The sequence below is a fragment of the Chlamydotis macqueenii genome, chromosome 21, assembly GCF_036417535.1.
Source record: "Chlamydotis macqueenii isolate bChlMac1 chromosome 21, bChlMac1.mat, whole genome shotgun sequence".
NCBI classification, from domain to species: Eukaryota; Metazoa; Chordata; class Aves; order Otidiformes; family Otididae; genus Chlamydotis; species Chlamydotis macqueenii.
In genome coordinates, this window is record NC_141576.1 from 7,715,650 (window position 1) to 7,738,286 (window position 22,637).

Here is a 22,637-nt window from a genome sequence, read left to right on the forward strand (position 1 = left end):
GAGCCAAGCGAGGGAGCAGGAATCTAGCTGAGGAAACCAGCTAGCGGTCACGTACCGTCTGTCTCATAGCCATAATCATGAGGAGCATCTGTTAACAGGGTTGCGTCTAAGTGTAAGGGATGTGGGTCTGTAGTAGAGGGTGTAGAAATAACGTGTACGGTGGTGACGTGTATGATGGTAAATCACCATGGTCGTTGGTGTCTGTTTCTTATAACCATATGTAATCCATTTTTAAAGAAGAAAAGGTGTTTTCATACTTGGGGTTGGGGTTTTAGTTTCATTTAGGTTGTATAGGACTGGACGGATCACCCTCTCTGGAGTTAGGAGGGTTGGTCCGTGATGGTTTCCCTAGGAGGTCTTTGGTTTAGTTTCAAGCAATGCTGCTGATTCAGGTGACAGTGGTCCTGTTCTGTTGCGTATAACCACTCTCTGTAGAAACCAGATCAAAAGCTTGCCAGAAAAAAATTGTGAAAATGCTGGAAATGATTTTGATGACCTCTTTCTTTTTCCTTTGTAAAGCTGTACATACTTTATTTTTGTTTTCTATTCTTAATGCAGTGTCATATTGACACATTTTTAGACTTACAATCAGAAAATCCTCATCATTGTTTCTCATTTTTTAAAAGGGGATTTCAAGGAAGCAAATTTTTTTGCTTGTTAGCAGTATAATAATAGATCAAATTCCTAAAATGGGTTTGTACAAAAGATGTTTTCAATAAACAAATGGCAGTTGCTTTTGTGGATGCATGTTGTTAAAAAATGTCCAAAGAATAATGTGGTACAAACATCTTTTTCAAAGACTTAGTAATTATCATATTAGTTCACACAACAAAAAACCAAAATTCTTTAAAAAAAAAAAAGTGTCTGGGGGGGAATGTAATTAAACTCATCTAAGCTAAATGTGTAATCTATTTATAAAAAAACACAGTATATATTCTATTTTTATTAGAGGTTTTTAAAGTGCAAACAGAATTCTGTTAGCAAATGAAATTATTCCCTTGTAAAGTATCTTCTGCTCTGATGGGACTCCAACGGTTTCAAGCGACAACACGGAATCAATCGAACAGGTACGGCTGTGAAGCACTCACCCATCGCTTCCTCGGAACAAGAAGGGGAGGGAAAGAAAAACAGGCTAACAGCTTTTCTGCCACTGCAGAATTATTGCTGTTTCCACTGTTGGTTGGTTTTTTTTTTCTTCCCCTGATTGCAAGGCGTTCTGCTGGAGAGGGTAAGGGCCTCCGTTTGCTGCCCTAAGTACCGGGGGCGATTGCAGCACAGTAGTTTTACAGTCCGCCCCAGGGTGGGTTTTGTGTTCCACCTGGTCGGAAGGTAAATTGTGCTTGTCTGCACCGGTCTGAATTGGAATTTACTTGATGAAACAAAATAACAGGTCAGAATTGTGCCTGAATATAGACCTAAAGCTGCTTCTAAGAGATGTAATTTTTTTTTTTTTTTTTTAATAACTACTCCTGCCAGCAGAAATACAAGCTGGCTCATCAGTCCGGGGCTGGCTGAGGAAATGCCGTGGCGATCGGTGGGTGCTCGCAGCCTGGCCGCAGCATTGCGGTCTCTGTAAAGCAGCTATTTCCTTGTGTTTCCCTTGGCTCTGGAAAAAAGTGGAAGAATGTTTGTGTTGGAGCGCGAGAGGAAGAGAATTGCAATACTGGGAAGTCTCTGACTGTGTTTCATGTTTGAGAGTGCTTCATTTTAGAGCTGAATGTTTAAAGCACGATTTATCACAGCAAAATTAAGAAGTGATCATGCTTACATGGTGTAATAATACCCTGATGAGGATTTTCCACATTTCGTTTCAGGACTTCTGTTCTTTTTATTCTTTTGTGCTGGTCCAAGACTTGGTTGCAGGGGAACACACAGGTTTTAAAAACGTTTGCCTTCAGTGTTAAGTCACCCAAACGCTTGATTTTTAAGCTTTTAGTAGAATGTAGCTTCTGCTCTTTAAATGAGAAAAGAAATGGCCAATCAAGGCAACGTAGAGTATCTGGTGTTAGTAATGCTGGTTTTAGAGGAGAACTCGAAACACTACCTGCCAAATTCTTAACTCAGTCCCTTGCCAACCTGTTTCTGGAGAGGGGAACACTGAAGGCTTGAACCCAAGTCTTTGGCAGAGTAGTGAAGAAACACTTGAGTATTTCTTTTTGTCTGTTTTTGTGTGTAGTTCAGTGTCTTAAGACCCTTCTGCGTTTGCGGGAGCCTTTCAAAGCTTCTCTTTTGAAGAAGCCACAAATTGTGTTTAAGAAGTGGCTATTTGATGCTTCTGGAAATCACGTGAAGCACTTCTGTAAGCAAAGGTGGTGCTCGTGGGTCTGGCTCTTTGGAGGAAATAACAATGTTCATGCTTAAAACAAACAATGGAGTGACTTCAAACCTGCATCATTTCCATGGCAGAGCACCCCGGTACCGCTGTCCCACAAACCCAGCGGCTGTGGTTTGTGGCATACCCAAACTGACAATCCCCGCACAGATTTCATCTGAAATCCAGAAATTTCTTTTTTATTAGAAAGTGCTGAGGGTGATTAAGCTTGGTCTGTAGACACACTTCTTGTGTAACGTGGTTTCACCAAAAGACACGCAATTCAGTCCTTAAAACACCTTACCTGCAGCTAAAGTGTATGTAGCTAAGTTCTGCCAAAAATGATTATTTATTATTTAACGTGTTTAAGTGGAGGGTATTGATGACTCCTTCCCCATGCTGCGTCACTTCTTGTCAGTTCTTCTTAGGTCATGTAAGAATTTCTTTTATACACATTAAAACAGACTACTGATCAGTGTGGAAATGAACCTGTTTACTGTACTGTTGTAAATACTGTGCTTTATATTCTGTATATTAGCTTCTTTTAAAGAAAAAGACTGAACTGATGATGCTATTTGATCTCTGGTGAGGAAAAGGACGAAGGATGAACCAGGTCCCGAGCTTGCTCTGGAGTCAGGATGTAAATCAATTGCCTCTGTGCCTGGAAGTCTGTCCTGGGTATTTGAAAGCAGACCAAATGGTACTCGCGCTCGCTGGCGCTGGGTTTGGGACCATCAAAGGCTTTGGAGACCCCATCCACTTCAGCGAGGGGACCAACAAACACCCACAGCGAGAGCCAGGATTCACGCTCTTCTGAGTTCCAGCGGACTATCTCCATTTTTTCCCCTTTTTTTAGTGCCAAAACCAACCCCGCCGACCCCTTCCAGGTCTGCTCTCTGGTTCCCTGTACGCTGCTCCGGTCTCCCAGCCCACGTCCGTCCGTTCGCTGCCTCTCTGGAGTGGTTCATCCTTTGTCGCTTGACCCCACGGGCTTCTCTGCACAAAGGGGTGTGCGGGAGCTTGTTGATGAAAACGGGTTATAGTCATTCTCTGGTTACAAAGAAAAAAAAAACAAAACAAAAATCCTATAAAATAAATACCAAACTCCTAGTTAATGGCTGTGTGTGTGAATTTTGGGGTTGCAGAACACCTTTTAGGGCAAAAGCTGCCTGAGCGTTTGGATCTGAGGGGTGGGGGGACCCCTCCTCTGCTCCTGGAGCCCCAGCCCGGGGCTGCGCAGGTGCTTTGGGGTCCCAAAAAACCCCAAACCCCTAAATATTGGGCTGTTTCAGCTGCTGCTCTTGAAGCACTGATATCCTTTCTGAAAACAAAAATACCCCATGCAAAGCCCAGCTCCCTGCTGGCCCCTGTGCTCAGGCCTCCATTTTGGGTTAAAATCCTCTAATCCTCTTTATTTTAAAATTTGTAACTCCGACAGGGGACGGGAGCTCTTCCTCTCTCCCCACGGCTCCGGGAGGCGCCGCCAGCCCGCCGTGCGCAGACAAAGCCGCCTCCTTCGCGTTGGTTTTTTTTTTTTTTTTTAAACATTTAATTTATTTTTTTTATTATTATTTTTAGCTCCTGCCAGCGCCCCGCCCCTTCCCGCGTGCTGCGGCGTGCGGCCGCCCCGCCGGCCGGGCGCAACCACCGCGGCGGCCGGGGCGGGGGGGGACGGACGACGGGCACGGGGTGGGCGGCCCCACGGGGAGGGATACGCCCCGCAGCCCCACGCACAGAGCGCCCGGGCGTGGCGCCGGGCCGGGAGCCACCCGTTCCTCTTCCTCTTTAAAAATTTTATTATTTAATTTTTTGGTTTTGCCTTACCTCACCCCTCCGCGCGGTGAGTTAGGCGCGGCCGTCGGCCGGGGAGCGCGGCGGGGGCCGGGATGTGGCGGGCACTGCGTGGGCTGCGGGGCGGCGGGTGAGTGCGTGGGGTCCGCTCCCCTTCCCCTCTCCCTCCTCTTCCCCTCTCCCTCCCCTTCCCCTTTCCTTTGGCGGAGGGGGAGCAGCCAAACCCCGTCTCCCGCGCCCCACCCGAAACCCCCCTGCTCGCCCCGTTTCCACGCGTGGCGGGTGGCAGGGCCGCAGCTGGAAGGGCGGCAGCGCGGCCCCCGTGCTGCGCGCTGCCTCCGTTCCCTTTCGCCGGCCCAGCCCTCCCTTGCTTCTCCCCGGGCGCCTTCTCCGCGCCAGGCGCAGGCGCTTCCTCCCCTCCTTGGCCTTTCCCCCCGCCGTGTCCCCCATTTTTGGGCGATATTGCTGAGCCGAGCGGTTCAGTGCTGAGGCAGAGTTGTGAAACGCGCGGCTGCCAAGGTCCAAGCGCTCTCTGGAGCCGGCCGAGCGTGCCAGCCCGGCTCTTGCCCCCTGGACTTTGCCAGGAGCTGGTGGCACGTTGGGTGTTGGAGCAAACTGGGTCCATTCCGAGCTTGCCCTGCACCTCGCCCCTTGGAAATTCCTTTCCCAGTGCCTTTTTCACAGCAGAGAGGCAGGGAGAGCCGGATGGGAGCTATGTCTGGGCTCGGTTCCCGGCTCTGGCATCATCATCCAGTGGGATGGAGTGCGGGCGTGATACACGGTGCCGTGCCTGGGTGTGCGTAGCTGTGGGCAGGGCGCGGGGCAGTCAGCGATAAAACATGTTACATGGAGGGAAGGGGACTTCAGCATCTGTCTTTGCTCCTGTCCTAGGCGGAGATGGCAGCACCGCTCGGCCATCCAGGTGACCAACGAGCCCATCCTCGAGTTTAAGCCAGGCAGCCCTGAGCGTGCAGCGCTTCAGAAGGTACAAGATCGGCTTTTTGGGGAGGTCTTTAAGGTCCCAGTTTGTGCTTCTGGTGCTGCACAGCAGCCCCAGGCTTTCTTGGAGTGGGGGGAAGCCCTATCCTGCCCAGCCCTGCTCCTTCCCTTTGGGGACAGTTGGAGTTGTAACTCCTGTCCCCATCCCTTCCGCTCACGGGCACCCGATACCCAGGGGTTTCCCGTGTCCCTGGGTTTCCCTTTGTTCATGGGCTTGCAAGGAGGGGGAATGGCTGGTGCAGGTCTGCCTCTGCAGCTCCTACTGCAGCGTTCTCCTCTTCCTCTCGCTTAGGCGCTTGCTGACCTGAAGGACAAGACAGAAGACATCCCATGCGTGATCGGGGGAGAAGAGGTGTGGACGCCGACGGTGCGGTGCCAGCTGTCGGTGAGTTTGGGGAAAAGCTTCAAAAAGTGAGAACAGAGCAGGGAACCTGGCAGGAGAGAGATCTGTTGGACTGATAACTACAGAGGCTTTTCTTCTCTTTGCAGCCATTCAATCATGCACACAAGGTGGCCAAGTACTGCTATGCTGACAAGGTGAGCACACCTCACTGCCCTCCCTCTTAATTTCATTTTTTTCGGGGTGGAAGCAGCAGCATTTCACCTGGGTTTAACGAGCCTTATCTCATGGCGGGTTGCAAGGCTTGTGGCGTGATGTGTTTTGAGGTTGCTTGTGAGAAATCTGGATAAAACACAAATCGCCACTTGGATTGTGAGCAGGGAGGGCTCCAGAGGCGAGTGTTGGCTTTCCAAGTCCCAGGGGTCCCCGAGCAAATCGGTACCAGGAGCTGCACATCTGAGGTTGTGATGGGAAAATGGCTGCTGTGGTTTGTGTCTGGGGATGGATGACCGCTTGCCTTTCCCCTTCTCTTCCGCAGGAGCTCATTAACAAAGCCATTAATGCTGCCTTGGCAGCGAGGAAGGAATGGGACCTGAAACCTGTCCAGGACCGGGCGCAGATCTTCCTGAAGGCGGCTGACATGCTGAGCGGCCCGAGGCGAGCAGAGGTGCTGGCCAAAACCATGGTTGGGCAGGTAAGGGGGACGTGGGGTTGACCTGGTGGATAGCTGGGGTGAACGGGAGGGAATCTTGGGGAGCCAGGGAAGCGGAGCAGTAAGAGCTGCCAAGGTATTTTGTGTCAGTGGGGATGTCTGTAATGTTAGAAGTGCCTGTACTGCAAAGGGGTTACAGACTGATTCTTGCCCCTTTGCTGAGAAAGAAGGGAGGTGAAGCTGAGAGTCGTCAGGCTTCATGGGAACAGGATCAACGGATGTGGTGGACTGCCATTATTGGGGTTTCCCCTTGTGAAACGCCCCAGCAGCCCTGGCTTTCCCCAGGGAGGAACTGAAGGGCAGCGGGGGAACGTGGACGGATGTGATGTCCCCTGGCGCAGGCATGGGCTGCATTTGCCTCTGCTTGGTGCAGAGGAGACATGGCAGGACGGGGCCTTTCAGGTGGCCGCATCTTTTGGAAGCAAGCATGTGGTCTGCTTAAGAGGCAACCCGCAAACTGCATCCAGATGCGCTGTGCTGCACCACTGCGCCTCACAGCTGCTGCATTCCACCCTCCACCACCTCCCCTCAGTGCTTTTTACTCGGCGTGACCTCTCCTGCCAGGGTAAAACAGTCATCCAGGCGGAAATCGATGCTGCCGCAGAGCTGATAGACTTCTTCCGGTTCAATGCCAAGTACGCCCTGGAGCTGGAGAACAGCCAGCCCATCAGTGTGGACGTCAGCACCAACAGCATGGTCTACCGGGGTCTGGAGGTGAGGGGCTGCCCCCCTGCTGCTGGAGCTCCCTTTTTTCGTTACGCTGCAGTGAGAGGGGACACCCACCCACTGGTCCCGTTCTTCTCCCACCCGCAGGGTTTTGTGGCAGCCGTCTCTCCCTTCAACTTCACGGCCATTGGCGGCAACCTGGCAGGGGCTCCGGCGTTGATGGTGAGTGTCGTGGCGGGGTTTAAGGAGAGCCAGGGGTGGGGGGGACAGGCTGGAGAAAGTCTGGGAGAGGGATCCAGTATCTCTGAGGCTGCGGTTTGCCTGGTTTGGGATCTGCAAGGAGCAAATTTGGCCTCCCTGCTTTTCTGGTGCCGTTTGATAGGATACACGTGGAGCCCTGCTTCTGCTGGTCCCCTTGATTTCAATCAGCTGCCTTGCAATTAGCTCAGATGTCTTTAATTACAAGAAGGCATTCCAGTGCCTTCCAGACTTTAGACCTGTCCACTGATGGAAGCAGGTGTGATGGGGCAAGTGTTGGAAAAGGGAAAACTGCCCAAACCTGCCCTTCTGGGGTTTTTATTGAAGCAAGGTGCTTTTCACCCCTAGGCTGGGTTTTCCATCGAGAGAAGGTCAGGGTGCTGCAGGAGGGAGGGGAGATGAGAAATACAGCCAGGTTTTGTTTTCCTGCGTGGTGCTTGCTCTGAACGGGGCTTCAGGGTGCTGCCACGATGCAAAAATGCAGTTTGTAATTGCTCCGGTTCCTCTCGGGTGACGCTTTTTCGGTACAGTGGGTGCCTTAGGGTGGATGTAGGAGAGAGCGGGTCGTGGCCCTGGCGTTTAGTGCTGATCTGGGAGACAAAAGATCCTGGCAGACCTGAAAGATGGTCCAAAAAAGTCAAAGTTTCGGTAAACAGCATTTCTGTACGTGTCCTACCCCAACGTGCCCATGGAGCACAGGGAGTGCCTGCCTTTGCAGACTGGGTTTAGGGGAGAGACTGTAATAACCTGATGAATTTGGGCCAGGGTTAATTAATTTATTGTTGCACTGGAAAATAACCCACAGAATTGCCCCGAGCTCTTTACTAATGAGGCTCGGATTTCATCCTGGCACCAAAGACTGTCCCTCCAGCAGTAGTGTCCTGTGTTGGAGATGGAAGAGGCTGCGGTGAGGGAGAACACCGAGCTTTTAATGTGGGGCCATCACGTTTTAAAGCAATATTCCAGGCGAAGTACTTGAACCTGTCAGTTTTGTAGGGAAGGAGTGGGGAGAAGGAAGAGGGTGAAGCTAACGCGGAGCTGGGAAGTTTTTTAGGGGAGTGAGATGTGTTCCTCCCACCCCAGGACTGGAGGAAGGTCCTCAGCTTCGGGGAGTTTGGTGGTAAACTCATCCCAGAGCGGACAAACCTTGCTGGAACAGGGCAAGCCCATGCTGGCAGGGCTGGATTTTGGGCATCCTGCAGTGCATCCACCTCTCCCTCCTTGAATGTCATGAAAAATTCCTGCTGGGCTGTGATGATGTCCTCCTGCTTGCCCTGCGCCTGCGGCAAAAAGGAGCAGGGCATCAGTGGGTGACTTGAACGCTCGGCGGCAGGTGGTACCTGGAATTAAATTTAGGAGAAAATGGTGGATATTAATTTGAGCCCCTGTGTTTTAGTCACCACAGAGTGGTTCCCAGGGGATTAAACGTGGCTCTTGCCTAAACAGCTGGATGGTTCAATGCGGTTAATGCCATGGCAGCATCAGGAGCGGGGATTTTCTTGGGACTGGAGCAGTTCCTGCACTGTGCCGGTGTCCGGGCTGCCGGGCATCCTGTCTCCCACCGTGGCCAGAGTTGGATTTCGGAGTTGCTTGGGGACTTTTTTTGCAGAGTGTGGTTTTGCTTTCTCACTGTTGGGAGTGGAAGGGCTATGGGGGTCCAGGAAGGAGCTTTGCCTGCACCGCGAGGCCCTGGCAAACTGGCACCTGGCTGAGACAAGAGTCCAAAAATCCCCCTGCTGCTGCCCCTGGGGCCGTGACCCTGGTGCACGGTGACGTGCGCTGGGGGCCGAGCAGTGGGGCGGTGACGCAGGGGAGGTCACTGGGCCTCCTGTGGCCCCACGGCTGCACATGGGTATGGGTAGGAAGGTGGCGCAGAGCCAAAGGGGTGGGGTGCCCCCGCCGGCCTTTTCGGCCTGTGGTTTCCAGCCAATTGTGCCGTTTGCTTGTGCACGATTAATCTGGGCGTGAGGTTTTATTTCAGTGCCTCGGCTGGCACAGGCACCTGCTGGGTCCTGCGCAGACCCGGCGGCACCAAGTGACAGCACTGGCAGTGTCATAGGCGCCTTTCTTAGTGGTGCTGTCCCATTTCCCGAGACGTAAAACAGCTCCGTGTCTCGTGGCTCATCTCAGGGAAGGCAAAGCTCTGTGTTTTGGGTGTGAAAGGCTAGCACAGCGACCTGATGGTGTGAAAGGCGAGAATTTTTGTGCCTTCAGCTGACCAGGGCAATTGCAGTCCTTCTCACAACCAGTGCTCAGGGTAAAAGGTAGGGGTGAATCATCCAAACCCCCATCCGTGGGTTGTGGGACAGACTTTTGCCAGTGTTTGAGCATTGCATACCCGTGTTTGGGCTGAAGCCCTTCCTCCTGTGCTGACTTTATTTTCTCCCCCAGGGGAACGTGGTCCTGTGGAAGCCCAGCGACACCGCCCTGCTCTCCAGCTACGCCGTCTACAAGATCCTCCTGGAAGCTGGGCTCCCTCCGAACGTTGTGCAGTTCGTGCCGGCGGACGGGCCCACCTTTGGAGACACCGTCACGAGCTCTGAGCACTTCTGTGGGCTCAATTTCACTGGCAGCGTGCCGTACGTTGGGGAGGCGAGCGGCAGGGGGGAGAGGGGCAAGGAGCTGCCGGCTGAGACAGTGCTGGGTGCTCGTCTGTCAGTCCTCTGAATGCATAGGACAGCATTGGGCAGGGTAGCAGGCAGACAACCGGCCATCCTTACACAATGTAGGGTTTTAAAACTGAGTTTAAGTGTCTAACTAGGTTTTCCTGCTACATTTACTAGCAGGGAGTTTCTGTTTGAAGGCTCAGAGAATAAAGTTCCCTGTGACACTGTCCTGGCTCCCAGGGATGCTGTGACTTGGCTTAACGAAGCGCACTGTGCTGGCAGAGCAACGCCAGCTCCACGCAGATTTGCAAACTCATGCTGTGCCCGCATGTCGGGATCTGTGAGTGGCATTGAGGGCCCCGGTGCCCGCAGCGGGCCGTTAAACCAGGGGACCCCGCTCCACCAGCGAAGGACATGGTCTGATGAGCATCATGCTTTAAAGCTGGGAAGCTCAGAAATTACTATCAGTGGCTGTGCCTCCTGGAGGGAGGTTATTAGCATTTTTATTGTTTTACAGCCAAGGGGGTTTGTCACAGTAAGGACCCAAAGGAAAGGAGGAAGGGAGAACAGAAACTTCTGCTGGGCACGTGCTCCTGTGTCTCCCCTGTGCCACTGCAACAGTTTCTTATTCTTAAAATGAGGGAGCTGTTGTGTCGTGCCATCACTTTGAGACTCGGCTGGCGTCTCCTCTTCCGCTTGTAGTGGGTCCCTTCTTCTGGGGGTGGACGCAGCGGTTTGCTGGGGTCCCCTTCAGCAGGGCCTGTCACCCACAGGGGCCTTTTCCAATTGCCACCCCTGTGCAAAGGCAAGAGTGCGCTAACCAGCTCCTCCTTTCTCTTCCAGGACTTTCAAGCATCTCTGGAAGCAGGTATCCAAAAACTTGGATCGCTACCGCAATTTCCCACGCCTGGCTGGAGGTAACTGCCACTTACTTCTTAACACCTTTTTTGGCAGGGGGTCAGGGGTAGGCTCAGTTTCTCCCCTGCTTGAGGAGAAACTAAAGTGACGGCCAGGATTCCTCTCCTTGTGAGCAATGACGTAGTAAATTGTGTCCTGTCCATGTGCAGTGGCAGAGGCGTAAAGCTTGTTTGGCTGGGTATCTATCTGGAGGAGCTTACAGCCCTGGCTCCGCCGGCACGGGATGGGCTTTTTTCGTGGGGAGCTGGCACTTGGGTGGGAGGAGGCGATGCTCTGGGGTTGCAGAGCCTCCGTGCAAAGTTTGGGAACTTGGCTTGGTCCCTTTTCCGTCAGTTCTGTCTGCGGTTGTGCTCCCTGGGATCGTGGCGTCGTCCCTGTTCCCTGAGGAGCTGTGGACAAGGCAGGCGAGCACTGGCCGAGCCCTTTGCAAGGGACCTGGCTGTGGCTTGTGCTTTTCAGAGGTGGCACAACCCTGACAACCTCACTTGCCACTCTTCCTCCCTTCTCCTGCACCAGAGTGCGGCGGGAAGAACTTTCACCTGGTGCATAGCTCGGCCAACGTGGCCAGCGTGGTGAACGGGACCCTGCGCTCGGCCTTCGAGTACGGCGGCCAAAAATGCTCAGCTTGCTCCCGCCTCTACGCCCCGGACTCGCTGTGGCCCCAGATCAAAGAGAAACTGCTGGAGGAGCACGGGAAGATCAAAGTGGGAGACGTGAGCGGAGCTGCTGGGCTGCTGAAGGGCTTTGCGGCTCAGCGGGTGGTTGATGGGATTAGAGACTGCGGTAACTGGCTGCTAATTCCTATTGAACTGAGCTTTTTATCCACTAGTTCTCCCCACCACCACCCCTCTATCCCCCCCCCCCTTCTTTTTTTTTTTTTAAGTGATTAGAAATTAACTTGTAGCCAGCGTCTGCAGGAAAGAGTGTGTAAGTCAAGCTGCTGAATACTGCAGACTAATTGAAAAGGGGTGTGTGCCCTCAGACAGAGGTGTGCTTGGAGCGGGAGGAAATGGTAGTTAGGGAATTTCAGCTCCTTCTAATTTCAGAGTTAGGTGGGGTTTTTTTGGTTTGTTTTTTTTTTTTTTTTTTTTGGCACAGTACGTACTGACATTGTTTCCTTTGTGGCTTCCCACAGCCTGCCCAGGACTTTGGGACATTTTTCTCGGCGGTGATTGACAACAAGGTGAGCTCACCTCTCCTAGGGCAAGAAGGTACCGGCCTTTCATTTAGTGTTTGGGTAAATGGGTTGGTTTTTGGTTTTTTTTTAAATTGCTTACAGCAAAGTATGACTATCAGTGATCAGTTAGAGCTGATTAGCAGCCCTCAGTTGCTCCCTCCTGGAGTCTTGCATGCCTTAGTCATTGCCTTTCTTGAAAAGGGTTTATTTTACTGAGACACTGTCTCAGACTTGCAGTTCAGAGCACTGGGAGTGTATTTCCAGCTCCCAGCCCTCCTGAGCTGGAGGAGCACTAGAACTCCTCCAGAGAGGAGTTGCCCAAACCTCCTTTTAGACCCCCTGAACCCACACTCTTTTTTTTTTTTTATTATTATTTCCTTTTCTCAGTCTTTTGCCCGGATAAAGAAATGGATCGAGCACGCCAAGTCGTCGTCCAACCTCACCATCCTGGCAGGAGGCGGCTGTGACGACAGCGTCGGGTACTTTGTTGAGCCGTGCATCGTGGAGAGCAAAGACCCGCGGGATCCCATCATGAAGGAGGTGAGAGCGGTCCCCGTCCCGCGATGGCTGCTGGGTGCGTGGAGCTGGGGTGACCAGCGCTGTGCGGAGAGCTGGCGCAGGGGCCTTCCTCTTCATCACTGTTTTAGCTAACGGGGTGCTGAAGCACCCACCACTTATGGTTGGAGGCTGTCCCCACTGAGCGCTTTATTTTTTTTTTTCTCCACAGGAGATTTTTGGCCCTGTTCTCACAGTGTACGTCTACCCAGAGAAGCGGTACAAGGAGGTCCTGGAGCTCATCGACACCACAACGCCCTATGGCCTCACGGGGGCAGTCTTCGCCCAGGAGAAGTAAGTGCTAAAATCTCTGCTGTCTTACGGAATCCCCAGACAGCAAAGATGCTTTTTCTGAGGTGAGCCATCTATCTCGCTTCTCTTCAGCACCCTGCACTGCACGGTGAGGAGGAGACAGAGCATTTCCTGCAAAGTTTACGTTGCTTTTAACCCTCCTTCTGCAAAGGAGGGAAGAGGATGCAGCTAAGGTAGTTTCTCAGCCCCAAAAACACTTATTTGCTGAGAAATTATCCCAATGGTGATGCTTAGACCCTACAGGAGGATGCATCCCCAGCCCTCCTGCTGCTAAAGAGCAGCGTAACCTTGAAGGGGAACATCGTGAAGTTATAATCACCTTCATTTTACAACAGTAAAGTTTAAAAAGAGAAACAAACAAAAAGAAAACAAAATTGGGATAATTTAGTTGAGTTTTAAGTATGCAGGACCTCTTTCACTGTGTGTTAAACAATGTGCAGTCCTGGAAATGCGTGCAAAGCAACACAAACACCGTGTTTGCACAATTTTAATTGCTGTAGCAGGGGAGAGGCCTCTGCAGAAGTTTCTGTCATTGTGTTATGGCACAGCTGTTTCTGTCCCTCCTTAGGAAGATCATCGACGAAGCCAGGAACCTTCTGCGCAACGCAGCCGGCAATTTCTACATCAATGATAAGTCGACAGGCGCTGTCGTGGCTCAGCAGCCCTTTGGAGGCTCCCGCATCTCAGGTGAGACCAAAAACCCTCTCCGTGCAGGAGAGGGCATTTACCTGCACGGCCACGCGCTGAGCCGCAAATCCCCCGTCCTCCATCTCCTGGTCACCAGTGCTCGCTTCCCTTCCAAAACAGGCACCAACGACAAACCTGGTGGCCCCCACTACATCCTGCGCTGGACGTCTCCCCAGGCCATCAAAGAAACGCACGTGCCGCTGACGGACTGGCGCTACGCCTACATGCAGTAATGCCTTCTCCCCGGCCCCGCGCCGCTACTACTGATCCTCAACGCACAAAGTGGCTTCGCAGCTACGACCTTTGAAAAGCACTTAAATCTACTGATCTTTAACGCGACAAGCTTCGGTTTTATTTTTAGAGAAAAATTCTATTATTAAATTGTTAATTCAAAAAACCGAAACTCTTCATGGTTTTCTTAATCAGGTAAGCATGCTTAATTAATTACTTCAGGGGAGGCTGGAGGTGTGGTTGCAGAAGCATACCTGGACCCCGGGTTCCCTTTTCCTCCCAGCTCCAGTGTGGTTCCCTCGCAATGGGGCTGAGCGTGCTGGAATTAAAGCAAGAGAAGGGCATTATGACACTGGCCCTGTCCCAGTCACCGGTAAAAAGCAGCGTCCTGCCCTTCTCTGTCCCCGAGGCCGCCCTTAGCCCAGCAGAGTGGGAGCTGCTTCCCAGGCCTGGGAAGCTGGGCTCGTTTTAAACCAGCAATCGATGTGCTGCGAGCCCCGAGCTGTGTTTTCTCCCTGTTCCTGAGCAAGAGCAAAGCCTCCAGCAACCCCAGAGGTTTTTGATCCAAGAGAACCTGGCAGAAGGCGCAGTGTGCCAGGAGAGGGCAGCTGCGAGTGCAGCGCTGCTTAAAAATCAGCAGGAGTGCCTTATTTCATCCCCTGAACCCACGGCTGGGGCTCCCTGCCCGTTACCTCGCAAATGGTCTCCGGTTGAGCTCAGACATCGGGCGGCTGCAGCAGCAACATCCCACTCGGTCCTCTTGTTCTTGTTTCTAATTTAGAAATGTGTACATTTGTAACACCTGCAGTTAGTAACTGTTCAGGATTTGCAGGTAGCACAGATAACCCTGCCCGGGCTGCTGTAACAAGCACTCAGTGTTGATCTTGGCCGTGCTGGGGCTGGTACTGAGCACGCAGGTCAAGAACGAGCTGTGTTAATGACTGTGAATCCTGGTTTAACTGAGAAAATTAACAATAAAGTAAATTACCAAGAACTTTTATGTTCTTTTATGAATTATTTCTTCAAACTGTTGCTAAATAGCAAGCTAGACTGCGCGTGCATTCTGTGCCCTGCTCCTTGAAGCGGGGGGGTTGGACTGGATGGCTTTAACGGTCCTTTCCCACCCAAACCGTTCTGTGATGCTGCCTTTAGTGCCTGCAACATGCTAAAAAAGACGGGAACAGTAAGGCAGGCCCCGAAACTGCTGCTTCAGCATCTGACCAGGCTGTTGATGTTTGTTCCAGCAGCTCTGGTCAGTTTTGGGACCCAACTGCAGGTGCTTCCCTTCACGCTGCTGCACCCAGTGCCAGCCAACTCTGGTGTACACAGATTATGTCTTGGGAAAAACATCTCTCTGCTCTTCTCCTCTTGAACAGACAAACTGGGGCAGCCAGTTTGCAGCCACCGCAGATCTGCCTCTGCACACACATTCACACTGCAGAACCCCTCCCAAAAAGCAGCCTCTTGGCTGCCCTGCTCACCGCACACTCATCCCAGAGAGAAAACAAACAAACAAAAAGCCAACAAAATAAAAACATCCCCATCTTTATATTTTCTGCTAAAACTAACACATTCCCCTCGCATGAGGATGAGAGAGGCAGGAACGATTTAGGAGCCTAATTCAATGTCATCTGGGTTACTACAAAGCATCCTCACGCTGCATACTGGGAGGGCATGCAGCAGTCCAGCTCAAAAAAAAAAAAAAAAAGTCACCTCCAAAACCCCCAAAACTCAAAAAAAAAAAGCAAAACCCCAAAACTTCCACAGCAAGAAGAAAAGGACCAGCCCCACCCCAAAGTCAGGGATGGTCTCCGAACCCCCAGAGATCGTCCAGGTGGGACCACAGCCACGTCCCATTCTACCAAGTCACCTCCTGCTGCCCAGCTTGGGCTAAGCCCCCCCCAAAGCTCCCCGACCCTTCCCCCTCAGCCCACCAGCCTATTTAAATCTCATTCCGGGCGCTCACACCCCCTCGCCCAGCCATCCAGAGCCATGGCCAAAGCCCCCAGCGCTTGTTTGAGCCGCTGCCTTTGGCTCATGCCTTTTGACTCAAGGCCAGAGCGTCAAGTGGATTTTTTTAGCCTTAACTCTGAATTTCATGGCTTTTGTGACTCTAAATCAGGGCCCTAATGCTATTTAAACAGTTGGCTTTTTGAAGCTGATAAACGCTTTGGTGGCTGTTTGGGAGAGGCGGGGGCTTTCGCAGCACCCCCCCCGGGCTCTCCCTGCCTGGAGCTCCTGCTCTCCGCCGGGATGGGGAAAACAAATCCGCAGGGACGGAGGGATGGGGAAATGGGTCTGGGGAGGGCGTAGGGGCTCTGCATAATCCCACAGGGTCCAGTAAAGAGAGGCAACAGGTTTGGAGCATCCCTGGTAGGGATTCAATCCCATTCCTGCACGCAGCACCCGCACAGCATCCCGAAGTGCTCAGGGACCCATCCTCCAAGGCAGGAGTGGGGTGGGAGGCTGAGCCAGGCTCTTTCTGGGAAGTGGCAGATTTTTTTCCCTCAGATAACACGCAGCTCCATCTGCTTCCCGTTAGCGGCCCCGGCTGAGGCTAATTGGCAGATCAAACCCTCTGACGTCCCGCATCAGGTACATCGTTACCGGAGTCCGGAGCAAGTATAACGCTTCTTGGACCGAGCCCAAACTCCTTCCCGGCCACCCCGGGCTGCGCAGGGGTGCTAACACAAACCATCCGGAGCAGCCCGCGAGCTGAGGGGTGAGGAACAGGCGGTGAGACAGCAAATTCTCAGCTTTAAAAGCAAAGCACAAAACCGAGGCAGCATGGATGTCTTCGTCCACGGGGGTATAAAATTGGAGGAGGAGAGGACGGGCAGCATGCGCTGTCGTAGGGAGACCAGCACAGCAACAGCCGTCTTGTTCAGCACCCAGCAGGGATGCTTCTGCCTTTCTGGGCAACTTAAAAATTCCCCAGAACGAACAGGAGAGGCAGTGACCACGATGATGCAATTGCTGGCCTAATTTTAGCCTCACTGACATTGCTTTTTTTTTTTTTTTTCCTCCTAACAGGTTTAACTCTCTGAGGTAACATCTGCAATTCCCCACTCTTAACGCACACGTTGGGAACGGCTGCAGCTCAAGGCCGGGCACAGCACTGGGAAACCCCAGCACCGCATCCTCCGAGGACCATGACCAAACGAGGGTGCCGCGTCGCAGCACACGCGGCCTGGAAAGTGGCTGGAGCTCGGGTTGCCTTCCTGCTTCGCAAAATCCCATCTCCGCTTCCCAAGCTTCTCCCTTTTCCTAGCCAGCACCCTGGGAAACCACGCGAGCCAGATTCCGCAGCAGATTCCGCACAGAGGGTGAATCCCTGCTTTTACCCTACAGGATCTGACCCCCTCCCAAAAGAAGCACCCCCTCAAAGGCACATTCTGCAGCCCAAGCCACATCCCTGCTCCAGAGGGGCTCTCCCTGTTCCCATACCAGATTTTTGGGGTCCCTTCACAGCGCTGCCCAGGCGGTGACTGCAGCACCCACCTGCGGGTGAGGCTGAAGGCTCCTTCCCCAGCCGGGACCTATTCACAGGCTGCTGCCCCTCCTGTGCCCCTCTTTTCAGCAAATTGGTTCAGGGAAGACCTTGGTGCTCCCTCTTTTCCCAGCCTGCCTGATTTTCTTCTAAAAAAATCCCAGATACAGTGTCCTAGGGGCAGATCTCCTGCCCAGCCAGTACCAAATGCAATTCAAGAGACTGGTTTTACCTTCTGCTGGTGCCAAGGGGGTGCAAAGGGAAAAGCTTCTCTCTAAAGATGGGCCTGAGCCAAAGCCCAGCTTTACAAAGCCCCCTGAGCTGTGCTGAAAACCTTTTGGACCCCCAACGCCAGTGGGGGGGGGGGGGGGGGGGGGGAGGTTTCGTGCAATCCTCCCATAACCCCCGCCATGTCCCCATTTACAGAGTGCATCCCCTGCCCAGTATGGAGACAGCAACCACTGAATCAGGCCCCCCCACCCCAAAACACGCTCTCTTCCCTCCCCATGCAGGGCTTGACGGTCCCCGGGGCAGCAAAAGCCTGGCAACACCTATTCCACCTCCGGGGACTGGTTTTTGGGCACAGCCTGCGTCTTCCTATTTTTCCATCCCTGCAAATAAAGGATGAGGAGGAGAAAAAAGACACAAGGGTGAGGGGGTGGCAAGGTGGGGGGGGGAGGAAGTGACACAGGGCAGCACCACAAGTCCTGAGCATCCCGGGATGGGTTTCTAAGAGGATGGAAACCTCCTCAGCCTGTTTTTTCTCTCTTTCTGCCTCAAATTATTCCTCCCTTCTTGCCATTTCTGCCTCTTCCAGGCTTCGTGGCTTTGGGAGAGCAGAGAAATCCTCAGCGGACTGGGCAGGAGATGTTTGCAGTACAAGGACTTAGCAGCAGATGGTGGTCTTTATCCCGTTCAACGCAGACAGGGAAAACCAGCGACCCCACAGCTCCCACTGGGCTGCAAGACTGTGGTTGTGCATCCACGGGGGCTTGGGACTGGGAGCCTGTGGGATCTGGGACTGGGAGGAGCAGCTGCGGGGGTAAGAGAGTTGGTTGAAACTGGTGGGGGGTAAGGAGAGAGCCGCAGGGTTCAGCTCGAGAGCCAGAATTTCCCACAGCGCAGCCGGGAGAAAGCGAGGAAAGAAACATGGACCAGCAAGAAGGGGTAGAGGGTTGGAGCACATTGGCCCCGTTCAGCAAACGGCAATTTTAAGGGCCATAGCAAGCGCCCGCGCTCCCTGTCCACTCCAAAAATGCTGCAAAGTTACAGAGAGTCTTCTAATGTTTAACATTTTTTGCTAAAGCCCCAGGTCCTGGAGTCATGAGAATACAGCAGGATGTCAGCTTCCAGCTAAAACAAATAAAGAGGGGATTCACAGCCCTCAGCCTCAGCTGGAAGATGTGACTTCCACTCTTTGGGGCCAGAAGAAAATCCTGGAAAACAAATACAGGGCCAGAAAGCCCCTCACACACCCCCTCCCCATCTCCTTTGCACAACCACGCTGCAGTTAAAAACGGCAGAACATCCCTCCAGAGGAGGGCACCCTCCCGCCCGGGGCACCTGAGGACACCTTGGTCCCTTCCTCCCAGCCTCGGGTGCCTCTTCCTCCATCCCGGGAGGCACGGGTTGGCCTCAGGGCGCAGCGGTGGGAGCTCTGCAGCTTTGGCATGGGGATGAGGATCGGACCCAGCCCGGCATTTCTCAGCTTACCCCCGGGAGTGCTTGTCTGGGAGCTTGAATTATTTTGGAGCCAGGCTGCTTGAGAAGAGGAACAGGTGAAGGCAGCCGGCACAGCTGGCGGCAGAGCCTGGCTCGGCGTCTCTCTCCTCCTCCATCTCTCCGGGGAAGCCCCCCCAGGAGATAAATTACTCGCTGTTGTCTGAAGGCCTCGAGGTTGGCTCGGAAGGTGAATAAACGGGGTTTCTGGCAGCAGTGGGGAACCACAGCAAAGTTGGCCCAGAGCGGCTGGGGATTAAGGGGAAACTTCTCCATCTGCCAAGCTGCTCCCTCCCAGCCCTTCCCCTGCCAGCTGCAGCCCCCGCTGCCCCCAACCCCCCGCTTCGCCTGGGCACATCAGCCCCCCCAGGGATGGGGAGAGGCAGAGGGCAGTATGAGGCAGAGTTTTCTGCCTCGAGCTGGATGGTTCGGGACCAGACCCGACCAGAGGGAGGATGCGAGTGCTCCCCAATCTGCCCAGCTGGATCCCATGGACCAGGGAGCACTCGCCATCCCTGTCCCCTGGGGTGCAGGCAAACAGCGACAGTCCCGCGTCTGGCCCCCAAATGCCACAGCACCATCATCATCACCTGCCTCCCAAAGCTCAAACCTCATCCTCCATGGCCGCAGGGACGGAGAGGTTTCCCTCACATCACCGTTTCCTCATGCCCGGAGAGCCACTTGCACCCACATTTCCTCTCCTGGCAGGGGGGTTATCCCCCAAATCCTGCTCCTGTCCTCACAGCCTCCCTCCCCAGGCTCAGCACCAGCCCTGGCACAGTGATTCGCCTTCACAGAGCATCCCCCACTCCCCAGCCCCGTGTTCGGGTGCTTAAAATGTATCTGCAGTACCATCTCAGCTGCTGTTTTTCATCCTTCAGCGATAAGGCATCTGTGTGTACACAGCACCCAGAAAATTCCTTACAAACAGCAGCTTCCTCATGTGGATTTTTTTTCCCCCCCAATTATTAATATTATCACAGAGGCAGCCCCACTCCGGCGTTGTTTTCGTTTGAGATTTTTCTCCTCCACCCCACGCTTTGGTGTTTTTACCCCCGCCCCGCGTCATCATCATCTATTTGAGATCACAAACCTGACATTTCGGTGCCTGCTTCACAGTGCCAGGCGGGCAAAACCACCAGGGACAATCAATTTTCCCCGCATCGTCTACCGGTGCCATCCAAAACATTTAATCAACGCGAGATCAACCCTTCCGGCAGCTCCCCGCTCGCTTTTTTCCCCAGCCTGTGAAAATAGGCAACACCCCAAAAATGAGGGATGCAAGAGAGGGTGGGAAAGGGAAGGGATCAGCCTGAGTGATGGGGTCTCAGTGGAGAAACCAGTGCTCCCTCCGTGAATAAACTGGTGATGGCTATGGGAATGGTCTGTGGGAGCTTCAGCATCGCATCTGCGTCCCACTGAGGGTCAACCTATGCAAGCAAAGGGGATCCCAGCCCGGTGCCTACCCTAAGAGCGCACGGCAGAGTCTGGGGGCTTGTAGGGAGCAGGATTAATCTGACTTTGGACTCCCAGAGAGACTTGCTGGGTCAAAATTTCCCCAAGCTTCCGAGGGCACAGCCTGGTCCTTGGATGTCACAGCTGGGTGCTCAGACAAGGTCTCTGCCAACCGGGCTGGGCGCGGTGAATGCGTTTAGAGCAGCTCAGTACTCACAGAGGTGTCCCGAACCCCTTCCTGCAGGGATGTGTGGGCAGGGAGGTGTTGCCATCCCACTCAGCAGATGGGGAAGTCGAGGCACAGCAGCAGGAGAGAGCCTGGGAAATAACAGATTCCCCACCGCAAACAACAAAACGGCGCTTGGGCTTCCGAGTCCTCCGCTCCCATTGCTGGCCCGGGGATGGTGGGTGGCACGCAAAGGGATTCTGGGAAGCGGGTGAAAGCCAAAAAGCTGAGATCACTACGCACTGCCAGCACCCCCATTTCTCCCTTGTGTGTCCCCTCAACCTCGCATCCCCTTCTCCCCTGCACCCAGGAGGAGCGGGGGGGGCAGGGCAGAGGCAGCAGTCACAGGGGCCACGCAGCTTCGAATAAAACCCACGCGCGTCAATCCGTGGGGGAGCCGCACAGGCAGGGAGGCCAAGGCCAAAGTGACGCCCGTCCCCCAGGAATGCATGTCCCCCTCCCTCTCCCGGCCCTAATCCGGGGGTGGCAGCAGGATGGCTGGAGACAGCTGGGCCTGCCCCCCAGGCCCTGACATCACCGCCCCCCCCCGGCTGCGAAGGCCTCGCCTTGGCCAAGGAGCCCTTCTCCAAGTGTCTGCAGGGGACTTGGGGGGAAACAAGAGACGGCCGCACTCCCCTTAACCCTCCACTTGCAAAGTGGCTCTGGGTAGCGTTCGGCTCCCAAGGAGAAACGGTTTCTGTAAGCACGCGGAGCAGGGTCATTCCTGCACGCAAAGCCCGCTGCTGGGACAAAGGCAGCACAACACCAGGCTGCTGTAACCGTCTGAGCACTGCGATCTGGAAGTACGGACAAAGAGAAGGCCCCAGCCAACCTGTACGGTGGAACAGCCCCAGTGTTTCCCCGTCCAGCTGCCCAGAATCCAGCTGTGAGCTTTGTTTTCTCAGCCCCAAGTCTCTAGAAACATGCCTGCTGCCCTTGCCTCTCTTTCCTTTGCAGCTCTTACCTCTGTGGCTGCTGCTGAGGGGTTACACACCAATACTGTCCAGCGAAATGAGTCCCAGGGTGGCCTGGCTACGCCCAGAAAGGATGCTGGCATCACAGGAGCCGTGCTAGCACCCTCTGCTTTATCGAACAGCTGATTCCCCCGCTCCCGGTAACTCCTCCGGGTCTGTACACCACACCTCTGAAGCTGGTGACCTTCAACGTTTACCTGCACGCTCACTGGGGTTGCTACGGAGGAATTTTTTTTTAAACTATACCATGGTGCAGCTACCCATACAGATACTGGGAACACCACTGGGATAGTCCCGGGGCTAAATGGGAAGGTAGTTTTCCATAGCAGGCTGACTGGCACCCCAAATTCGCTGCAAACTATGTTGGAGAAGAGGGTTTCCTTCAGCATTGCCCAGGGCTGGGGACCACAAAACCTTCCCCTGTTGCTGCTGCCAGCGGCTCGCGGCTGACCAGCAGGGACCCACCCGGGCACAATGCTCCAGCACCAGAGGGATGCTGCTTCCCCTCCGCTCCTCTTTCGTCCTCCGTCCCCGGCTGGGTAATAAGTGGGACAAGCGCAGCCAGTCCCAGATCGTCGCTGGGCTTGCGAGGAGGGATAGGATGTCAGCCGGCTGCGCCCTTGAGAACATGATCCCCTCTGGGCCAATCTGCCTGGTGTTTTCCACTGGAACCATCAATCAGGGCAGGAGACACGATCATGTTTTATAGCCAGAGTTGCTTGTGAAACTCAAACTCAGCACGGCCGCCACTTCTCTGCTGGCTTGAAAGAGGAGGGCGAAGCCTGGATGAGCCTTTAACCCCTTGTGATGGGTCCGTTAGCTGCAACCCTGCGGCAGCCTCGGCAATTCTGCTGCTGTGATATCTCCCCTCCTCTGCCCTCAGCATCCGGTGCTGCAGAGGCAGCGTAGGGCATTGTGTAACGAGCCCGCAACCTCTCCTTACACTCCCGAGAAGCTCTGCACCAGGTGAGAGGCAGAGAAGCATGGAGAAGCTCCTTCCCACACTATTTAGATACCACAGCCACACATTCCCCCAGACTTGCTCAAAACAGAGGACAGCATCACACATAAGCATGTTCTCCTCCACTCCCACAATACCCAGCCCTGTCTGCTGTGCTCAAGATATTCCCGACGCATCCACAGACTTGCAGCTAAAACAGGTAATTACACAAGTGGCTCCTCTTTGCACGAACCCGGGCAGATCTCTGCC

General features: G+C 53.8%; 1 protein-coding gene across 2 annotated transcripts; it reads left to right on the forward strand.

The window, feature by feature from the left end:
• The first annotated feature begins 4,049 nt into the window (after positions 1-4,049).
• ALDH4A1 (aldehyde dehydrogenase 4 family member A1) lies at positions 4,050-13,997 on the forward strand. 2 transcript variants are annotated; one of them, XR_015260864.1, is made up of 16 exons: positions 4,050-4,232; positions 4,994-5,087; positions 5,394-5,486; positions 5,591-5,638; positions 5,980-6,135; positions 6,718-6,867; positions 6,967-7,041; positions 9,469-9,656; positions 10,527-10,600; positions 11,118-11,314; positions 11,737-11,784; positions 12,166-12,318; positions 12,506-12,627; positions 13,214-13,332; positions 13,453-13,758; positions 13,847-13,997. XR_015260864.1 is itself a non-coding variant. In XM_086764666.1 (15 exons), the coding sequence occupies exons 1-15, from the start codon at positions 4,198-4,200 to the stop codon at positions 13,563-13,565; spliced, it is 1,665 nt and encodes a 554-aa protein (XP_086620792.1). In that variant the 5' UTR covers positions 4,050-4,197; the 3' UTR covers positions 13,566-13,997. The 2 variants fall into 2 exon arrangements, 1 of the variants encoding a protein (XP_086620792.1); XM_086764666.1 differs by having other exon boundaries at positions 13,453-13,997.
• Positions 13,998-22,637: the final 8,640 nt, after the last annotated feature.